Source organism: Chelonoidis abingdonii, chromosome 10, assembly GCF_003597395.2.
Source record: "Chelonoidis abingdonii isolate Lonesome George chromosome 10, CheloAbing_2.0, whole genome shotgun sequence".
Taxonomy (NCBI): Eukaryota; Metazoa; Chordata; order Testudines; family Testudinidae; genus Chelonoidis; species Chelonoidis abingdonii.
The window spans coordinates 40,809,224-40,832,884 of record NC_133778.1 but is presented as its reverse complement, the minus strand read 5'-3'; the positions used below and the strand labels follow the sequence as shown (position 1 = coordinate 40,832,884).

The window sequence follows — 23,661 nt, the reverse complement described above, 5'->3', positions numbered from 1 at the left end:
CAAGCCAGAATGAACACAGCTGAACTTTCAGACACGACGTTGAGTTTGCACAGCTGTCAGCTAGAAAAACGGCTCTCTAACTGAAAGTTGAGCGATTTTTGCTGATCAGTACTCTGGAAGTTACACAATCTCTCTCAGGGGATTCAAACAAAATAAAGATCAGAGCTAGATCTATGCCAGCCTCTAATTCTATCTAACCAGATACAATCTGAATGCAGTATTGTAATGCCATATCTTTCTCTGCCAAACAGATGGACAAAAAAGGCCAGAGAATTAAGACTTTTCTCTCAAGTGGACTGCCACAGCAGAAAACGTTTTTTCACACGAACAAACTGTCCAAGTACAGGCAGTCATCCCCTTCTGGCCAAGCAAATGCACCCAGGAAGGACAAGATACAAAATTTATCTGGGTAGCACAATTATTCAAAGGGGGTGAACAAACAAACAATGTCAGACTTAGGATCCACATCCTCTTTGTGACTGTTAAACTTAGTATCAGACAGCCATCTCCAGGAACCTGTTTTGCAATTGACACGCACTTACTAGACAACAGAAATAAGCTTCAGATTCAGCAGTTTAGGCAGAATCTTAGCTCTCTACTTTGTTAAATTATAAAAATATAGTTCCTTAAGAGTTAAGTTACCCGGACATGATGAAACTCCTGCTAAAATGAAAGCACTCCTCCTAAACCAGCAATACTTCTAATTAGCAATACTAATTAACACAGCATGTGACAACAATTCAGATTAAGCAAACTATCGTTCCAGCCAAAGAGTTCAAGATACCCATATTTAGGTCTGGTACAGATTAGATAAAGGACTTGTCTAGACTGGAGATTTGCCTGGATTACAGTAACTCCTCGATTAACATTGTAGTTATGTTCCTGAAAAATGTGACTTTAAGCAAAATGATGTTAAGCAAATCCAATTTCCCATAAGAATTAATGTAAATAGGGGAGGTTAGGTTCCAAGGAAATTTTTTTCACCAGAGAAAAGACTATATACACAACACACACACAAGTTTTAAACAAACAATTTAACACTGTACACAGCAATGATGATTGTGAAGCTTAGTTGAGGCGGTGAAGTCAGGGGGTGGGATATTTCCCAGGGAATGCCTTACTGTTAAATGATGAACTAGCACTCGGCTGAGCCCTCAACGGTTAACACATCGTTGTTAATGTAGCCCCTCACTCTACAAGGCAGCACAAATGGAGGGAGGGGAGACAGCATGGCAGAGAGAGAGAGAGATGGATGCACACTGCCCCTTTAAGTATGCTAACCCCACTTTAAGTACATTGCCTTTTTAGGTATATCAGCAAGTTGAGACAGCAGCTGCTGAGAGCAAGACGTACCTCTGTCCTGAGCCCTTTCATGTTCCCCCTCGCTCTATGGAGATGGGGTAAGCGGGGGGGGGGGGGGGAGTACGGGAAGCAGGAGAAAGGGGGAGGAGGACACTCTGACATTAGCCCCCCTCTACCTGGTTGCACAGCAAGCAGGAGGCTCCCTGGAGCAGCTCCAAGGCAGAGGACAGGAGCAGCAATGGGGGGAGAAACAGCTGAACTGCCAGCAATTGATAGCCTGCTGGGCGGCTGCTGCACAGAACTTAGGGGAGCGGGGAGCTGATGGGGGGCTTCTGGTCAACCCTGGTTTCAAGCCCCCACCAGCTAGCTCCAATGGGCTGCTCTTTCTACAAGCAGTAGACAAAGCAGGCAGCTGCCAAACAACGTTATAACAGAGCATTGCACAACTTCAAACGAGCATGTTCTCTAACCGATCAGACACCTAATAATGAAAAACGTTAACTGGGACGACTAAGTGAGGTGTTACTGTATAGCCATCGGCATAGCTACCCAGTGCAATATCTGGTATAGATGGTCAAAGCTTGCTATTTGTGGCAGGCAAGCCTACCCATATTAAAAATGGGATGAGCTCAAGTGATGCAAATAGTGGTTTTTCTTGTCCAGTTTAAGGGTTATATCAGTGCAGTTAAATTAATGGCAGGCCAATTATGGCTGTAAGCGGGATAAATTTCCAGTCGAGACAAGGTGGAACTTATGCAGCATCCTGCAATCTTACACATGCCTGAACCTTTGCGTACCCTGAAAGAGGAGGTTATACCTGTAACTGGAGGTTCTTCGAGATGTGTGGCGCCTACCTGTATTCCACTGTGAGTCAGATATGCATATCATGCGCCCAGAATCGGAGAACTTTGAAAACAATGTCTGTTGGTCTGTGCATGCACCCAGGCTCATCTCATGCTTCTGATCAAGGCAATAAAGGGCAGGGCAGATCAATCACCTCTTCAGTTCCTGCTCCACCATGAATCAGAAAGATCCAAAGCAGAAAGGAAGGAGGGCAGATAGTGGAACACAGATAGGGACCACACATTTCAACAAACCTCCAATTATAGGTAAGTGACCTCTTCTTCAAGTAATGGTCTCTATTGCATTCCACTGTCAGTGATTGACAAGCAATACCTAAGTAGGAGGAGGGTACGAGGATCAGGACAGTAGGGTCGAGCAGAGGACTGCCATTCCAAAGGAGACATCAGCAGCCGAGTTTTAAAAATGTGTGGATGGAACTCCATATAGCAACTTTACAGACGTCTAGGAGGGTACATCCTGAAGAGATGTCATGGTTGTTGCGCTCTGTGGACTGAGCTCATACCCCTGTAGGGGGAGGAAGTTTCAAGAGCTGACAGAGTAGAATGCATCTGGATACCAATTTAGAAATTCTCTGGGTGGAGATGGCATGCCCCCAACTCTCTCTTTTATGGCAATAAACAGTATCAGGGACATCCTGGTAGGTCTTGTTTTCTTCAGATAAAAGGCCAAAGCTCATTGCACATTGAGGGAGTGGAGTCTACTTTCTTCTACAGAAGCGTGCGGTATCAAAAATAATACAAGTTAAGTGAATGGATTAATTAAAGTGAAAGTGTGACTACTTTAGGGATAATTTGAGGTGTGGGTGTCAGGAAACTTTGTCTTCGCCAGTGACAGGGGGTCCCGGGTCTTGTGAGGACCTGGAGATGGTGGTACCGATGGAGTATGGCCTGGAGCCAGTGGAGCCCAAATTTTCTGGGACTTAAAATGTACTGAGTCCTCATAGGCAAAGCTGGTGGATGGGATGTCTGATTTTTCTGAAGTGAACTTAAAGCAAGACTTAGTCCCATGCTTACGACAGTGCTTCCTAACTTCCCAACTAGGCCTCATCACAGGATCTGTGGGGTGGATTCTCAAGCACCAGAGGAGGACTTTGCAGCAGGAGGCGTACACGTTGCTGATTCAGGATGATATATGGAGGAGTTCCCTCATCTGGGTCTGATTGGGGTCTCATGGCCATCTCCAGGAGATACCTGCAAAGGCGAAGTGCCCACTCTCTTGGGTACAACTGGGGAAAGAAGGGCAAACACTGTACTGAGCCGCAATGTGAGCTTCCTCCAGGCAGTAGAGAGAGCACAGATGGTCGTTGCTGAACAAGAAGGATTGCGGGCAGGAGATGCATAGTCTGAAGCACGGAATTCTGAGCATAGTCCAGTACCTGAACATTGGAACAAGGAAGGGGGGGGGGGCTGTAATCTGATTCTATTCTAAAACTATTAAAACTACTAATAAATAGATTATTTAAGAAATAAATAAAATATTTGCAACTGTTGTGTGGTAAATCCAGTAGGGAGCCTCGAAGGTCCCAGTACACCCCCATCACAAAGCTCAATTAAAAAAGTACAGATTAACTGCTCATTGGAGCACATGGTGCACAAGGGACCCACTAACGCTTACCAAGTGCAAATTTACTATAAGAGAAGGTTCCATCACTTGCACTGTCCTTCCTGTTGACTGAGATTTTCTCTGGAAAAGGGAATCCCCGGTGAGTCAGAGCCTTCTGCCACACTCTTCGAGTGTGAGGCTCCATACAATTATACTAACATAAGATGGGCAGCAGAGAGCCAGATATCCAAACAGCACATGGCGCAACAATGTCCTTTCCAGTGCGCTCTGTGTCTCTCCATTAATGGCAACTGACTGACCTCACACTTGGTCAGAATGTCAGAACCCCACTAACCTTTAGTGATATGCAGTATATTTTCACAGTGATTCAAGGCAAAGACTGGACAGAGTCAGATGAGGGAGACAGCTGAACTAGCAGTGCTGGAATAATTCTGAAAATTGATTTGTCATTTTTATACGGCTAATGAGCCAACAGCCGAAAAAGCTTATGTCAGACTAAAAGGGCTGAAATTGTTCAGTACCTCACTTTATATGTGAAAAAGTATGAGCTGTTTCTAATTTGAACGATATTAAAAAACATTCAAAGCATGACAGGTTCAAATTTACTCCTGCTCTTCTCCACCCTTTTATCTCTCGTTTACAAAGTCCATGTAATTTTTCTATAGGTATTCCTCCACTTTTTTCCTATAAAACACTTTTTGGGGAAAAAAAGATGCCAGAAACCCAGAAACTCATCCTTACAATAAGAAAACTAGTTTGCACATCACACAAAAAGAAAAAAAATAAAAGGTGGTAAAAATTGTCATTTCAGATGCTATAAATATTATAAACTATGAGGAAAAAGGGTTCTAGAAGTGGAAAATGATCTAATGTTTGATCATTGAACACATTTCTATATTTCTCAGAATAATAAATACTGGCATACTAATTAAGTTTGAAGAGTATTTATACAGCTACAATTAAACAGTGGCTAAGGAGGTTTCCCTATGCTAGTCAAAGTTTTTCTGCCTTAAGGTAAAAATTTAGCAAGCTATACACACCATTCTTAGTTCCAAAATATGAATTTATCATCATTAACGATACAACAATCATGCAGGTTACAGATTCCATGACTTTCCGGAACTTCCAGGACTTTTGGGGCAGAGACAGAACAGTTGACCGATGGCCAGTTCCAGGGCCATCAGAACAGCTGACTGACCCCCTACTTGCTGGAGCAGTAGCTGGGATTGGGTCAGCCCCTCTGGAGTTGGAGCAGCAGCGATCAGTGCTCTGTTTGTCCTTATTCTCCACAACATATTTTTAGTAAAAGTCAGGGACAGATTGCAGACTTCCATTAATATTTGTTTATTGTCTGTGACCTGTCTCCGACTTTTACTAAAAATTCCTGTGACAGAATCTTAACCTTAATCATCATGCAGCATAGCTATATACCAAGTCTTGGAGAGAGAGTCTAACCCTGACACTGTCCCCCTGGTGATAAAAAGGCTGAAGTAGTATGCAAGTGCTCTGAAGGGGGGGATCTCCCTGGTGCAGGCATTGTGAAGACCACCACTTTGAACCCCCTCCTCCACACACCCCCACTTGTGAGTCCTAATATAATGGCATGTCAGTGACAGGGCCACAGCATTCAGAGTAATGCAGTTTCTGAACAGATCTCCAACTCTGTGGGAAACCCAAGGGAATTGCTGTAACTCAGACAGATCCCCCAGAGCCATTTGAGTTATGCCAGGGGCTTCACCTGGCCAAAGTATCCCAGGATCAGGAAGGCACAAAGGTGGTTTAAAGGTGGTCTTAATCTTCCCCCAGCTGCTCTTAGAGGCATAGCACAGAATATCTGCCTTTTTTTTTTTAAAATAACAGGCATGAGATAAAATACAATTATTTATATATTAAATGTAGTTAACCTTTCATGATACAATGCAGAACCAACATAAGCTAAAAAGTGAAAATTCTCTGAACACAGGTCCAAAGGAGCTTTTCACAGGATGGCTGGCCCCACTAGATGAAGCAGGGTCCAGCTCCCCTGTGCCAGAACAGGTGCCCCAGTTTGGACAGTTAGAGAGCCAGGCAGCACCTGGTACTATGAAGAAACTAGGAGATCTGAGGGAGGAAGAAACCAGCAAGACGGAGACCTAGTGAGTTAAGGTGCCTGTCAGGAGACTCCCTGGAAAGAGGGAGGAATTATCAAGGAAGCCAACAAAGGGATTAACCTGTCAACTATCAAAGCCGGTGCCAGGAAGCTGAAAAGAGCTGAGGGCTCGGAAACCCATGGAAACGCTAGCCAGTTATCCTTCCTAGGCAAGAGAGCCATGGTCACAAAAGGCTGGAGAGGGCTGAAGGCTGAATGCAGCAGAGGAAGGTTCCTGCTGGCTCTCAAACCAGAGAGCTGAAGCAAGAGAAGGCTGAAGGCTGACCCCTCAGGCATGGTTAAGAACACCAGGGCTGTGCTGGAGAGCCAGGACACAGTCAGGGACACTGAGGTTGCACTGGATAGCCAGGGCACTGATCAGAGATTCTGGGGCTCTACTTGATGAACTGTGTGAAGACAGGTCTGTAGCTGTAGAACTTGGTGTTGGAACTTGTTTTCTTATGGGTTATGTGCATGGAACTGTATTTATACTTTGGAAGACTGTGTGGACTATTTCTGGAACTACAAAAGGATAAACTAACGCAGGCGTGTCTGTCATGCTGCAGCCAACTGCATATGGGCACTCCAAGCAGGACGCTCCATGACAGCACTTTTATGAAATCTTACCATACATATCTCCATCTCAAAAAAATTAGTTTGGTCCAAAGATGTAACAAATTTTAATTTTTACCACTGCATGCACTTTTTAATCTTATTGTATATATAGAAATGATATTTTTATATGTAAGCGTCTTAAAGAAAATTCAACTGCATTAGAACATATTGTAAGTATTTTGTTTGCATTAAAATACTGTAAACATACATACCTCCGATTCTTTATCACTTAGAGATCCCAAGCTTCCAAAACTGTGATTAGAACTTTCATTATTTGTTGAGGCCTATTGAGAAAAATAATATATCACACACTATGTTCAGATTTATAAAACAACTAATAAATTACAGTATTTGCAGTTATGCAAAGTAAGGGGAATCAAATTTCATGGTTCAAGACAAAGTGCTCAACTGCAGTGACCACATGACCTGCAAGCAGAATACCAGATTTGATGGACAAATGGTGCGCTCCAGCACAGTAAATTCTATGTTCTTAATTGCTTCTAAAGCTATTCTGAACAATGTAGTTTTCTATGAAAATTGGAAAGGAAACAACTCTGAAAAGAATGCACAAACACAATTTACAGGATAGACCACTAACTCATGAAACAGTCACACCAATATGACACCCGTAAGGAAACCATTTAAATGATTAAGAGGTTAAGGAGCAAGAAGTGTCTACATAGAGAGCTTACAGCAGCACAGCTGTACCAATGAAGCTGCACTGCTAAAAGATCTCTCGTGTAGAAGCTCTAGGCCAACAGGAGAGAGTTCTCCCATCAACACAATTAAACCACCCCCAAGAAGCGGCGGAAGCTATGCCTGTGGGAAAACCTTGCCCACCAACATAGCTCTGTGCACATTACCCCTTATGCTGGCGAAACTTACGTCACACAAGGTGTGTTTTTTTCACACCCCTGAGTGACACAAGTTTTGCCAACACAAGTGGTAATGTAGACATGGCCCAAGAAGTATGTCAGATACATCATCAAATGATCCTTTTGAAGGGCTTTCCTTAAAAAAAAGTTAAACCTCCAGCCTTATTTTAGACCAGCAAAGTATCTGATAGATATTTCTTGAAAGCTCTGACTCCAAAGGATGCATTTATATACCCACTAGTGCTAGTAGATTTGAAGAGAGAGTTAGCAATTCTTTCTTTTTGTAATGAATGTAGTCTTTTGTCTGAGATTAGGATTCTGAGAGGATAAAAAAAAACAAACAAACCCAAAAGCTAGCTACTAGTGACATAACGCTAGGAACTTTATCTTACCTTAGACCTTAGTTCCTCCAGTGTCACTGACACCAGGCAGCCCAGTTCTTCTACTAATTATGATCTCTCACTAGGTCTGGTACTTCTTCCCAGGTGATTGCCAGTGCATTCAATATCCTCTGTCACTGTCTTCTACTAGCTCTTCCCTGACTTTCTTCATTTTCTTTTTTCTCCCTTCTTTAACCAATTCAACACTTGCTTAGCATGTTTCCCATCTTAAATACAATGCACATGTCACAACCACCTGAGGCGTCTTACTTTAGTATTTTCTAGAACGTCCTGCTCTGTCAGTTCCCAAATCCTCACAGTAGTTATGTCTTTCCATGAAATTTATAGAATCTTTTCCAGTCATCTGTGATGGGCAGCCTCCAATCTCTTTCTGTTAGCCACCGTCATTGGCCAACTCTTTGCTTCACACTGTAGTGTTCTCAATACAATTGCATGATATAATCTAACCTTTAGTTTGGTGTGGAGACCTGCTTGACCAGATGTTGTTCATCTTTCCAAAAGTGATGTCTGCTTTTCCTAATCGCATATGAATATCCTTATCGTAGCCACCGTCAAAAGTCATCACATTGTCCAGATAGCAGAACTCTTCTACCTGTTCAACACCTTTTCCCTCCACTTGCACTTTTGCGCCTGTTGTCTGGCTTCCTACTTCATGACCTTGGTTTTCTTCAATTCCAATCCAATTTTTGCTGCTTCCTATTCTACTTCTGATGTAAGAACAACCATTTGGTTCCACATCATGCTTAGTAAAGCGATGTTCCTGACAAAGTCAAGGTTGTGTAACATCTCCACTAACCACAGTCTATGGTGCCTTATTATTACAGACGTGTCTTGTTCACAGCCTGGCTGTTAGTGTGTCTTTCACCGGCTCCCAAGCCAACAGGGTCTTTGCTGTGATGTTATTCAGGATAATTCCTACACCTAATACATTCCTCCTCCTGAGTATAAGATTGTAGCACACATACCATCTTGCCCCTCTTCGTCCATCTCCTCTCACAGACATCAAGTATATTCAGATCATTTTTTTTTTTTCCATTTCTCATGTAACCTGTGCCAGCTTTCCTGTACTATGCAAAGTACACACATTCCACATATTTATTCTTGTTACAAATTTTATCATCAGGATTCTCAAGATCTCAGCTTCCTTTTGGCTTTCACTGACATCTGTCATAGTTGGGTTTTCAGGCCCATCATCTAACATCCTCAAGTTTTGGTTTGAATGAGATGTTTCTGTTGCAAAAAGGTTTTACTAGAGTGGGTTTCAAACCTAATGGCAGAACCCTCCTCTTTTATCTGAAAACTACAATTTATTGCCAGTATTTTCCTACTTTTTAAACATAACCAGTTTTCCCTATATAAAGGGGTTAGACTGCCAAGAAAAAATAAGAAGTTAAACCATAAATATCCTTGGATTATAAAAATGTATGAAGTCATGCAGCCTGAGAAGTAATGTAAAACAGGACTTTTCTATGGCCTGGTTTATATCTATTCAGAGATCTGTTTGGGAAAGAATGGCAACAAAGTCCTTTAGTGGAAAAGCTTCCCCTATTGCCAACACATTTGATATCTGATAGGGTGTCCATTTTCTACCTCCTTGATCACTGGATTGTTCTCTTTTCTTCCACATATCCAATAACCAAAGGCAAGGCTGTGCAGAAACATTATGAAGCAAAATTATAACTTGCCACAGCAAGTGCTCATCTGGGAGACACTGGATCATTGAATTTCATTATTCAGCCAGTTTAAAGAATGAGACTGACCTCAGACTAGATGATGACTTGTGAATTAAAGCTCCTATTGAAACATAACCAGAATAGATAAAATTGGTAGGTTTTTCTCAGGGATCTTCCTTGTTATCTATGAACATCTTCAGGTAATGCTTTGCCATGTCATATCCAGTGTTCCTCTGACATGTGTGTATTTGGACATGAGCACCCATTTTAAGAATTTATTATGGTTTTCATCTTGTGTCCTGTAAAGTTCTAAAAACTGTTTTGCAGAAGGTTAGATAGAGATAGCCTTTTCATAACTGTTCTTCCCAGGAAATAAGGGGAACTTTCACATACCTGCCCATCAAGAGAAGAGGGAAGTTCTAGAATCTCAACTAACTGCTTGAACAGGAAACACAGATGTACTTAGGTGCAAATTCCTGTGTGTCTTCCTGGTTTCAGACAGCAGAAAAATGAGGATACGGGGGAAGGACATATGTAAAGGAATATCTCTTCATTCTCTCTCCCAAAATGCAAGCTGTCCTAGAAGAGTCATATAGCCCATTTTCACAGTGACCCTTGAACATCAGACCAAAAGAAACTTTTATAGTAAGTATAATATGGAATCCATAAGCCAATGTTTTTACTGGAATAAGAGACTAAACCAGAAAATAAATCATGCCAACCTACCCCAGATAGACTACAGCATTTTCTGATGAGACCCATTGTCATATATGGTGTGTGTTTTATAAATAGTATATTTTCTTAAATTAAAATTAAATTAACTTTCACAGAGAGGTTTAAATAGCCACCCAATTCTACTTACTTTAGCTCCAACACTGCAACTTCCAGTACTCCCAGTGCTGCCACTCACTACTCCTGTAAATCTAGCCTCCAACAATTCTTGTCTTCTTGGGTCCAGGCTATGAAGCTCATCCATTGCACCTAAGAAAAAAATTTTAATTAGTTATATTCTATAACAAACTTGCTTGCACAAGAATGTTTCCATATAACGTATACAAAATCTTCACTAAAGTACTGACCATAACAAGCTGCATAAAGCAAGGTCTCACACTCAGCTCTATGGCATATCTGTCTACCATACAGCAATTCAGGAACATCTAATCAATTCCAAATTTCAGGGAATTTTCTATACTGAACTCTATTAATTTAGGTGAAAATCAGAAATCCAGAAAACAGGAGACACAAGGAGCCCCTTTATCATGTTAGCAGATCTAGTAACTTCAATCACTTCAGTCATTGTCTACATCAAGGGTCGGCAACCTTTGAGAAGTGGTGTGCCATGTCTTAATTTAAAGTTTGGCGTGCCAGTAATCAATTTTACATTTACAGAGGCCGGCAGACGGAACCCCAGACCGGCGGCAGGCTGAGTCGCTCAGTCCGCTGCCGGTGTGGGGTTCTCTCCGCTGGCTCCTGCCAGTCGGGGTCCCGGCCGCCGGCCCCGCTCAGCCCGCTGCCGGTGTGGGATCCCGGCTGCCGGCCCCGCTCAGCCTGCTGCTAGCCTGGGATTCCATTTATCCAAGCAGGCAGTGGGCTGAGCAGGCTGGCGGCCAGGACCCCTGGCTGGCAGAAGAGTGCCACTAAAAATCAGCTCACATGCTGCATTTGGCACCCATGCCGCAGGTTGCCAATCCCTGGTCTAAATCAATGAACCAATTGATAGCAGCCATTAACATCTTCCAAGCATAACCCTCTCACCAGCTCTGCCCATGGTCCAATACAACTTAAATATACTGTCACCTTGAATCATAGGCACCGACTTCTGCATGGTGCCTCTGCCCCATGCCCTGTCCCCATTCCAGCCCCTTCCCCAAAGTCCCCACCCCAACTCCGCTCCCTCCCTGCCCCTATTCCAATCTCTTCTCCAAATCCCTGCCCTGGCACTGCCTCTTCCCCGAGCACGTTGCATTCCCGCTCATCCCCCTCCCTCCCAGAGCTTGTTAGGCTGAAAAACAGCTGTTCTGCAGCAGCAAGGGCTAGAAGATAGGCGAAGAAATGGGGACCCAGAGCGCTCAGGGGAGGAGGTGGAAGTGAGGTGGGGTGGGAAGTGGGGAGGGGAGCTTGGCAGCCCCGGAGCACCCACAGAGCTGGCGCCTATGCCTTGAATAGTTTGTCTCCCAGATTGAAAAGAAATAAGAATGGTGGGGAGGAAGAGGGAATCAGGGTATGGGGAAAAACAGGAGCACACAGAGCTCCTGGCATGAGGAGAGACTAGAGGCCAATAGGGGAGGAGGACATGCAGGACAGAGTCCCTGCCATTATGTCGAAGGAGTGAATGGAGGTAGGAGCAAGCACAGGGGATAGGAGACGCATAGACGCCCTTGTGGGGGGAGAATGGGGAGCCCGGCACGGGTGGCACAAAGAGCCATTGGCAAGTTGAGGAAAGCTGGAAGCAATGATAGGAGGGGAAGGGGCACAGATTTCCCTCGTATACAGAGAAGGGGGAGTGGTGGGGCACACAGAGCTGCTGGCATGAGGGACAGCATTGGATGGGTTGCAAAGAGTCCCTGACATACAGAGAGAGGGGAAGGTGGCACACAGGAGCTCCTGGGGGAAGAATGGAGGATGTGTGTTCAGTGAGCTCGGCCTACAGAAGCAGCAAAGCATGCAACCCTCTAGGTTACATTATGAGCCACTTACAGATCTAAACCAATCTGATCGAGGAAGTGGACATTCCTAATACTCTGAATTTGCACAGAGAATGATTTATATTGTACAACCGCTCTTTGCTTGTCCCAGTTTTAACTACTGGATTGTTATATTTTCAAGTGACATCGAAAACACTAAAAAGTTTTAGTAAAGTTTGCTAAAACAAAGTTAAGTTACTTCATACTTAAAACCACACATTTTACATAGCATTTTTTGTACAAGCAATATCCCACTTAATCCTAAAAGATTTTAAAAAGCAAGGAGCATAAATTCAGTACAATATAGGGCATCAGGGTGGACTGATTTAAATCAAAGCTATTTAAATTGCTGATTTTAATCATTTTAATCAGCAAGCAGAAAACCTTAATTTAAATAATTGACGTTAATCTTGTTTAGCATTTGTACTTTTTTGTTATCTTCCTGAAGAAAGGTTGTTTCTTATTGGTTAGTAACCATTAAAACATGTTGATTTTTACCTAAACATTGCCTTTACACTAAATTAGGAACTTTTGCTAACCAGGAGGATATGCTGTACCTACACGTTTATTTCAGCAATTATATTTGTTTAACATACATTTACTTAGAGTCTTAATTTTGACCTTTTTATTGTGTTAGAAAATGGTGAATGATGCATTTCTGATTTATTAGATTGATATTTTTACTCATGATTTCCATCATGCCCTCTCTGGATGAAAATTAGAAGTCAATTAAAAATGCTTTAAAAAGCAAATTTAAAAATATTAGTTAGATTAAACTTAAAATCTGATGACTAAATAAGAAATTGTTTAACAAAACATATTTTGCTTTTAAGACTAATGATTTATTAAATAAAGCAAGTATTATCTACAGTTAGTGAACTGTTAGCGATTGTTTTTGGTCACCTGTCATTCCAAGATTTTAGAATTATTAGATCTCATCTTTAGACACCTAGTTTTTAGTAGGCCTGCATGAATAACCAATTTTTCAGTTTTGTTGTCAACCGGAAAAAAAATATTGCAAAAACATCTGTTTCAGATTAACGCAAAACAAAAAATAACAGTTTTTTTGACAAAATAAAAAAAATACTTTTGGATCAACTGAAACACTTTAGAGTGACCCAAAATATTTTTTTTTCCAGTTTTCATTTTATTTTGTTTTTGGTGGCAGGGGAGCATCTTGTATTATCTTTTAATTAAAAGTAGATAAACTCCTAAATGAAATTTCTTGCTGAAACAAAAAATTGAAAAAGAAATGTTTTGAGATTTCCAAAATCTTTTTCTTCATCTGAAACTATTTGCTGGTTTCAACTCAAATCTGCAAATAATTTCAGTCAACCAGAATCTACATTTTATGATGTGAATAAACTGGTTTCTTAACTTTAAAACTAATGAGTTACTGAACTGAATGAGTTGAATAACCTGAAATGAATAAAATATTCTCTCTGCATCTGCAGAGGAGGCTACCACTGTCAAAAGCTGAGTTAGCATTTTCCCAGACCCTGGTTCCAGGTACTTAGCCAGTGATGAATTTATCAGAAGATCAGGTTTTCTGGATCTCCCTTTTCCACAGAGGGTATAGCTTACAAATGATCAGTATACCTATAACTTGTCCTCATCAAATTAAACATTGTCCTTGGATAGGTCTGATAGTCACGACAACATTGTAGTTTCCATCCCCATTAGTACAGTACAAAAAGTGAATGTAGAATCTTAGTCATAAGATTTAAAACGTAAATAAATAACGCAACCATTTTAAGGAAATACTTATGCCTTGTCTATGTCAGAGCAGCAGGTTGTGTTGCATAATTAAAACACCAAGTTTGAGTCCATCCACACTACTCACCCTGATAGTGTAAGGTTTGCCCTTACCACATTAGAGGTGCCATACAAAGAATCAGGAAAGGCTTGCTGTTAGCCAGTATCACATGCTGTCAGAATGCTTTGTATTTAGGCAAAGTTGTACAACTATGAACTGTACTCCCAGAACGTCTTGTACTCATACCAAGCTTTACTGTGGTAAAATTATTGTAACCCGTTGGTGTCCGTATGTAAAGAATCTGTCAGAAGCAAGATATATGTTTTGTTGAGGTGTGCCAAATATAAATCATGTGCTACAGTTAGTGTAGATATCTCTACTGTCTACTGACACTTGGAATATTACTGTGTGCTGAGAACTGAGTATAAATGTCTCTATCATTTAATGCTACTTGTAAGCTAGTTTACGAACATTTGAAATGTACAAAACTAAATAAGAGAAGGGGTGTAAGGTCTGTGGAATCTGTGGAATTTTCTATCAGTCATGAACAAGGGAAACATAAATAAGAGCCAAAATAAACTCCCAACTTGAAACACAGCGAAGATGTAACTGCTGCAAGCCTGTTCTCCAAATTGGCAATGTATTAACCTTTCTGTATTACGCTGATCTATCTTTGATTAATAAACTGATTAAGCATGGTTACCTGGTGTTCTATCAATAGAGAAATAAAACCCTCACTCAGAAGATGTGTACACAGCATACATGGCTTCTGGGGCTCGGGCTGGGGGCCGTTTCATTGCTGTGTAGACTTCCAGGCTTGGGCTGGAGCCCAAGGTCTGGGACACTCCCACCTTGCAGGGTCTTAGAGAAGGGGTCTCAAACACATGGTCCGCGGGGCCCTTCTGTACGGCCCGCCAAGCCCCCCACCGCACCCCCTCCGCCTACCTCCAGGCCAGGGGTGGGCAAACTACAGCCCACGGTCGGCCTGCAGAATTGCCCCCCCCATGGCGCCACGAGCCCTGCACCGCTCCCTTAAGTGGCTGGCAACAGGTCCCTTCAGGCTGGAGGGGAGGAGTCAGAGGGCTCCTGCATTGCCTCACTTCAAGGTACTGCCCCCCGCAGCTCCCACTGGCCAGGAACAGGGAACTGCGGCCAATGGGAGCTTTGTGGGAGATACCTGGAGGAGCAGCAGCAGAGCCCTGTGCCCACATCCGCTTCCCCAGGGGCCGTGGTTCCAGCTGCTTCCTGGAGCGGAGCGGAGCGGAGCGGCACAGGGCGGGGCCAGGAGCCTGGCCTGGCCCTGATGCATGCCGCTGCCACCCTGGAGCTGCTCTAGGTAAGTGGCACCGGGCCGGAGCTTGCACCCCGCACCCCTCCTGCACCCAAGTCCCTGCCTTGAGCCCCCTGCCACACCCGACATCCCTCCTGCACTCCCTGCCCTGAGCCACCTGCTGTACCCTGCATCCCGACCCCCTGCCACACCCCTCACCCCTCTTGCACCCCACACACCAACTCCCTGCCCTGAGCCTCCTGTCGCACTCTGCACACCTCCTGCACCTCAACTCCCTGCCCTGAGCCCCTGCCACACCCTGCACCCCTGGTGACAGGGAAGGGGTAGCGTTGGGGTGGGGATTTGGGAAGGGGGTGGGAAGAGGTAGGGCAGGGGTGGGGCCTCATGGAAGGGGTGGAATGGGGGCAGGGCCGGGGCAGCGACGGTGGGGGTGTCAGTGATGCGGCCCTTGGGTCAATGCACTAGACCTCATGTGGCCCTTGTGGTCATTTGAGTTTGAGACCCCTGTCTTAGAGCCTACAGTCCAGCCTGAGCTCAGAAGTCTACACAGCAAGGGAACAACCCCGTAGCCCAGCCCCGTAAGCCCATGTCTGCTGGCACAGACCAATCACATATCTAGTTGCTGTGTAAACATACCCAATATGGCCTTCACAGTTCTAGCCATTTTTCACTCCCTAATTATTATTTGTAACATAGCAGCACTTACTATAAATTGAATAAATTAGGGACTGCACTGAAAGGACTTGGTGAGTGCGGAGCCAGGAACCTCTACCTCCTTTAAATGCAGGCAGATTTTTGAGTTTTATTTAGTATTGAGAAGACTTCCATTTATATGGGCAGAGGGGCCTTGCAGATTTAGCAGCACCTAGATGTTTTGAAGTTCTACATATTATAGCAATCTGGTACACCTTATAGCAATCTGAACAGTAAAGACAACTTAACCAATTTACCTCCTTGGAAGAACAACATGCCGATTTGTTGACAGTAATACGTTTTGTGGAAGAACATCAATTTCGACTAATTTTCATTTACAGAAAATGACAAAAAGCATTTCCGTAATGTTGAATAATATTTTCATAATGGAATGTTTTGATTTTTCATTTCAAAATTAATTTAATAATTTAATTGATTTTCTATTATAGTTTTAAAAAATTAAAATATCTATATTGGGGAAAAAACATTTCAACTGACCCAAAATAAGTTTCCCCCCACACCACACAATTTTGTTTCATGGGAAATTCTGAAACTTTTGTTTTTGTTCTACTCCACAACAGAAAACAAAATTTATTCATTACATTTCCTACAAAACAGAAAATTCCATTCCTGCCCAACTCCACTCCTTCCTGTTGAGTGTTAATTTTACAAGAAAAAAAAAAATATGCAACAGAGTGTAGCAATTAACAGTATTCAATTTTGCTATCAGAGGTCAATATAAATATTTACAGCTACAAATACTACAGGCTACACCAGAAGACTAGCTTTGGAAATGTGTGCGTGGGGTAGGGGGCAAGATGGGGTTGTTATTGTTAAAGATGAGTAACAAAAAAAGCTTCCCAGCTTAACCTAAGTATAAGGCTCAGTAAGTTTGTATTATTTGCATATGTATTTAATTGAACTATTTATTTAATATTAGTAATCCCTGTATATACAACACAATCCTTTACTGTAGAGCAATTAAACAGACTTTCCTGTCCTGCACCCTTTTTTGCCCAGGCTTCTCATTTTGATTAATCTATGCCCAATGAGGGCTGACTATTTGGCCATGGTGGAATGCATGTCAGTGCAAAACCACAACTGATTTTTGTTGTAAGGGAACATTCTGATATTTATTTTGCCAATACTAGTTGCCTTAATCTTCCTTGGTGTTTTTCCTTCACTGTCCCAACACAGGAGTGTAAGAAAATATGTTGAAAGACCATCAAAGAATGTGATGTTATTGTGTCTCTCTTATTACTGAGGATTCTACTACCAAGAACTACTCTTATGGAATGAGAACCTACACAAGGACACAAATAAAATAAATATTCCTTCATAGTACACATGCTTAACTTTGCATACAGGCTGAAATTAAACAGCCAGGAAGCAGACACATTCAGGAAGTCTGTTGTTGGCATGGTCTTCCAAAGTGCAGTAGATATGTGAAGTAAATCACAAGTATTTGTTCACCAAACATGTACACATAGAGCCCATTTTTTTTTGGCAGTGGCGAAGAAGAATACCATAATTGGTTTTCTAGCAGTCATAGTGCTGCCTCAGGAATTTAGATTATGAAAGGCCCTTTATTTTACTCATATTTAACATCATACTGGGCCTATAAAATCTTCTCTCTATATTCTCCAAAAATATCCCTACACTGATTAATCACCCTTTTAAAATGCAACACTTTCAATTCTCACTTTAATTTACTGAAAAAGGCTGTTAAAAATTCTTCTCTTAAAATATTTATTTTATTTCTGGCTTGATTTTTCAAAGGTGTTGAGCACCTAAAACTTAAGTTGATTTCAGCTGGTAGCTGTAAGTGCTCAGTATCTTTAAAAACTAGGCTATAATTTATTCAGTTTACAAAGCAAAACAAAAAGGCACCTATTTTAAAAACGTGGTAATTTAAATAGATTCAGGAACATATTTACAATGTAGGATATGGAAGACCATTTATAAAAAGAATTTTGAAGTTCTACACGTTATAGCAATCTGGTACACCTTATAGCAATCTGAACAGTAAAGACAACTTAACCAATTTGCCTCCTTGGAAGAACAACATTGACTTAATACACGCTATTGGTAATGGAAGCTATATCTGAGAAAGACCCATTAGCCAAAGAAGCTGACTTCCCTCCCTCCTACCCCTCACTAAAAAGGCAAGTTTATCTTTAATACATTCAAATTTCACTTAGAAGATTTTTCCCAAGTTTAACCGTTCACTTTTCTGACACACTAATATGAAAAGTGAAATAGGTAAGAAAAGTCAACTAATACCTTTTATCAAGGCTTTTCCACCAATATATCACATCCCATCTCAAAACTTATTCTGCTTTTAATTTATTTGCAAACACCAAAAACTGTTCGGCAACTTCTTCCAGTAAAACTTTATCCTCTGTAAAAATAAAGTAGGTGCCGATGTATCTATATGGTTTCTCTAGAAAATACTTAAATATTAATCTTATCTAGGGTGGATAAAAAGCAATGATTTAAAGATAAAAATAAAAAAAGATTTTTTAAAATTAAATCAGATTTTTTTGATAAAATGCTTTTTGAGGGGAAAAAACCTATATAAAGATAGTTTTAATTAAGATACATTATAGCTCAAAGATATCTATCTGATCATGGAATAGGGATTATAAATTCTAATTCTATAGTATGAGACAATATATTCATGTAATGTTTAAAAAAAGTTTTGTAAATGAGTTCCAACAGTTCATGGATTAGGGACTCAATTTTATGGGGTTCCACAGGCTTCTGTACAGATTTAGGTTAATCTTTCTATCTACTCAATGGCATTAAATGCTCAGTCTAGAAGATACCATCAGAGATACTTAGTTTTGCAGTTCAGAAACTGTAGATTTGTTTCTCCAGAGATAACGTTTGTTAACAGCAAAAATGTTTTTAAATAAATATATACAGGTGAGAAACAACAGACTTCAACCCTATTGTCCGTCTGCAAATTTGTGTACACCGAGTCAACCCCTTACCTCTCTCTAAAAGTGCAAAGTTTCAAAAAAGTTCAATGAATAGAAAATTGGTGTTGGTGGAATAGATCTGGACAAGGAAAGCCTGGAGATAAATATGAGAAGGGAGGGACAGGCAGTAGAAACAAAAGTGAAACTATTTCAGCAGCATACTTCAGAAGACTTCAGGTCTTTCTGAGTGTAGCCTTCATTGATTTGAGAGCTAACATACCATTCTCTCATTAGAAGGGAAAAGCAGGTCATGAAAAAGACCCAGCTTGGGAATATTTTAATGAAGTTCCCCTACCTGTGGGTAAGACAGGCATGCATGCAAAATGAAAACAGTGCAACCAAGAAATGCAAAGGCCTGGTTGCCTTAATGAAACAACATCATGAGAAGTACTCCTTCTCAGGAGGAAGCTGCATTGAAGATGATGAAAGGAACACATTTGAACATTCAGGATCTTCAGGTTGGTAAACTTTTTTATTTCATACTTCTTTCTTAAGGACTGCCTATCTTCCTTCAGGACTATTCTTAAATTCTCATGTATGAAGAAAAAAATATAGTTGTTACTCTATGGTACTATCATTTTAGATGCAGTTGTGATAAAAAATAGCTGAAATAAGCAGATCTTCCTTTAACAATTTCACCTTTAAAGCAGCACTGATTGTCAGTGAATGCAATAAGTAATACTAAATGAGCAGTGTGGTAATAATAATGAAATAACTGCCTTGACTTATTTTGTTAAGGAGAATCCATCTTCAACCTACAGGAATCTGAAGACTATCCACCTTCAAGATCACCATGATCACCATCATCATTTTCTACAGTTTCACAGTTATCTGCCAATGATAGTGTTTCAGTCACATCATGCATGTCACATAGCCACAGTAAATCGTCTGTAGCAAAAAGAAAAAAAAATCTCCATTATCCAGAAACAACCACAGATAAGTTTGTAATAAGAACCAGCAGATTACAAAAAGAGGTAATTGATGAAAAAATTGCCCAGTTTGTTTATGAAACAAACTCTCCTTTCCGTATGATAGAGAACTCACACTTCGTTAACATGGTTCAGTCATTAAGACCAGGACACAGTCCATCCAACAGAGCAGATGTCACAGTCAAATTGCTAGATAAAGTGTATGAAAGAGAAACTGAGCAGTTCTAGAGAGTAAAATTGTTAACCTAAGTCTTGATGGGTGGAGCAATGTACACAATGATCCTGTGTATGTGCTTGTGTGACAACAGAAGGGAATATCTTCCTTACAGAAACAATTGATACATCAGGAAATGCGCACACAGCAGAATACTTAAAAGAAGTAACAGTAAAAGCTATAACAAACTGAACAAAAATTCAAATGTCTAGTATGCAGCTTGGTCGCAGACAATGCTTGGTCACAGAGAATGCTGCAAATGTATCCAAGATGAGAAAAAATTATTTAAAAGAGAGTCCCAAGCTAATAACATATGGTTGCAGTGCTCATTTGATGCACCTCCTAGCCAAAGACTTCAGTGTTCCAGAAATAAAGGCTAATGCTAATGCTGTTGAGATTGCAAAATACTTCCGTAACAACCACTTTGCAGCAGCTGCTATCAAAAAACTGGGAGGATCCAAGCTAACTCTCCCACAAGACGTGCGATGGAACTCAGTAGTAGACTGTTTTGAGCATTATATCAAAAACTGGCCTAATCTGATGACAGTTTGTGAACAAAATCACGAAAAAATAGATGGCATTGTCACAGCCAAAGTTCTACTCATTGGACTTAAGAGAAATGTTGAACACATGCTGAGTACCCTGAAGCCTATTTCTGTACCCTTGAATGAAATTCAGGGAAATAGCTGTTTTATTGCTGATGCTGTTGAAATTTGGAAGGAACTAAGTAAGATCTTCAAAAGAGAAATATGCAATGATGGAGTTAAATTACAAGCATTAAAAAAAAAAAAACAAATGGGACAAACATGATCTCCAGCTCATTTTCTTGCAAATATTCTCAATACTCAGTACCAGGGTCAAACCTTAACTGCTTAAGAGGACGAGCTGGCTATGACATGGACATCCAGCAATCATCCCTCCATAATGCCAACTATAATAAACTTCAGCGCTAAGGGTGAACCATTCAAGAAATATATGTTTACGGATGATGTTTTCAAGAAAACCACACCAGTGAACTATCAGAAGTCACTTAAGCACTTGGATTCAGAGACTGTTAAGTGATAATCTCACTTTTAACAGCAATAGCATCTTCTTCTGTCGTAGAAATAATATTTTCTTCCTTTGGACTAATTCATTCCAAATTGAGAAATTATTTGGGACCTGAAAAAGCAGGAACGCTTTTTTCTCTTTTCCAGATTATGAACAAACAGGAAAATGACGGTGAAGATGACTGATTAGCTGCAGAAGCCAGTGTTTTAAGTTTCTCATGTTGACCTGGCTGACATAGTCGATTTAATTTTTGTTTTTGTTGTTTTAAATATTTCATTTAACTATTTTAGTTAAAAACAAACAAAAATAAATCTTATTTTAAAAAACTTGAATGTTTAACTACTTTCAAAAATTCATATGCTTGTTTTGTTAAAATACTATATGGTTGCTGTTGAAGAAAAACATCCAGAATACATAAAGTTGTTGTTTTAGTTAAATAAAACAATTTAAAATGTCTGACTGGTGATGTTCTCCTACTAATACAGCATGGCAAGAAAATCCTCTGAATATTCATGATTAACCTGTTGAATTGGAGCTAGTTCACCTCTCAATGACTTCATAAATATTTGCTTCAACTACTTTTGGTACATGAAATAACCAATCATTTTCTGATATAGCTGTAAAATTAATCTGAAAAGTTTTCAAAATAAATCACTTTAAAAATGTATAGTGTGTACCTTCTAAAAATGAAACCTACGTCTATCTCTGAGTTCTGAAGAATATGTATTAAGGTTATAACAACCAACAAGAATGCACTTTTATGTAGAAATACATAATTAAATTGAGTCTTCCTGACTAATGATTTAAATCATTTTGATTTAATATTCACCCTGATCTTAACTGATCAACTATAAGCAAGTTTAACTAGCATGTTTTCTCCCACCCTTCGTCTGTCATGACTATCTGCACCATAAATTCTTCAAGGCAAGGATTGTGTTTTACCACATTTAAGCACAAACTAATACCTGCTGGAGTGTCTAGGCATTATTGTAATATAACTAATCAAACAGGAATCCTCTTTAAATTGTTTGCCCTTCAAGCATTCTTATCTTGTGTACTGTACTGTTTGCAATCATGTCAAAGAAAATAATGGTAAAAGCTATGTGATAAGCTGGTTTCTAAAAGCAGCACATGCTTTCAGATGTACCTACATACCCTTACATGTATTCTAATGACCTACCCCCACCGGTAGAACTTATTTCTCTGGAACATACTATAAGCACAGTTATGAAAAGCAGAGAGTTTAAATGGGCAAGAAACAGAAGGAGCATAAGTCTGTTAAGCAGGTACAGTTACACGATTGCTCTTTTGCTTCGTTACTATCAAAATGCATGGAGAGTGTACATTCTGTAAGTGTAAGGACACTACAACATTTTAAAATGAATAACTTTAGTTTAGAAAATGACGTACTTTATACCATGTGGAGCACGACCGTCAATGTTTTGATCTACTGGATTATTTGAGAATCACTACCAAAGTTCAAAGTAATTATGAATACCAAGATAATCCTAATAATTATAATACATTCATGAGCAATGACTATATTATGTATATCAGACATCATAATAGCCTTATTTCATTATAATGATGCATTTGAGGCTTTTTATATAAGGTATATTGTAATAATGCTTATAAGGTCTTAAAATATCTGTTAACCACATGCATTTAGATGTGTTATCCTGGCAATGAGAATTATTAATTGGTAAAGGGTGAGTCTTCCACACCACAGAAGACCACATCCAATCCTCCTCTCCTTCTCCTTTATTCCACTCTCCCCACCCAACCCCCGAGTTAAGATCCCATGCACATCAGGGGCTGAATAGGACTCTTTCAGACCTTATTTCAGTTGTTCCTTTCTGGAGGACTCAGAACATAAAACACAATCAGTTCAGCCAGAATACTCCATTTTCACCTAGAAAGAATTAGGTCAAAACAAAAAAATTCTAATCCAAACCTTTCTGATAACAGAAGAACAAAAAAATACTGCTGCTGGCTACCAGCGCCAATCCTTGCTAGTGAAACACTTTCTACTTCAACACCTTCCAATGTAAAAAAAAAATTATTCATTTCCAGATTTTACTTAGTTTTCCAAGAATAGTTAGGCTTGCTCCATGATCCTTTAGTCAGCAGTTGCACAAATAAATTGCCTACTTGTTTCCTCAAAGCTGCAAAAAGCCTTTTGAGGTCTCTGGAGATCTCAATCTCCAATGTAAATGCTTGTAAACTATTATCTGAGGATATATCTAATTACTATCTAACTACAAGAATTGCAACTGCTCCCAATTATCTTAAGTTTGTTTGCGGGCAACGGGGACAATTCAGTAGAGTGGTGTTGAAGTAGGAAAGAAATTGCTGGTACACAATGGTTGTATAATTTGGATTTGATGTTGGTTGCCTTTTCATCTGCTCTCCATCACATTTTCTGTTATTTACTACCCTCGTGACTGTGACATAGTTTACTACTAAATTTTTTTCAGACTTCATGCTGAATCTGTATTTTAAATAGTTCTTTCAGATAGGCAGACCAACTCTGTAAGCACATGCATAACATTGTGCACAAGTAATTAAACCAGACATTTACAAAATGGATCAATCCCAACAAAAGACTCATTGCTAACTCCTCCAGATTTTCAACAAGC

General features: G+C 40.4%; 1 protein-coding gene across 4 annotated transcripts in view; it reads right to left on the bottom strand.

The window, feature by feature from the left end:
- TLK1 (tousled like kinase 1) overlaps nucleotides 1-23,661 on the bottom strand; it is a 143,176-nt gene that overhangs the window by 75,321 nt on the left and 44,194 nt on the right. For all 4 annotated transcript variants that reach the window (XM_032771035.2, XM_032771036.2, XM_032771033.2 and 1 more), the window contains 2 exons: nucleotides 10,284-10,402; nucleotides 6,685-6,756 (listed from right to left, as the gene is read on the bottom strand). In XM_032771035.2, the coding sequence (XP_032626926.2) occupies nucleotides 6,685-6,756; nucleotides 10,284-10,402 (191 nt within the window). The remainder of the gene's footprint in view (nucleotides 1-6,684; nucleotides 6,757-10,283; nucleotides 10,403-23,661) is intronic.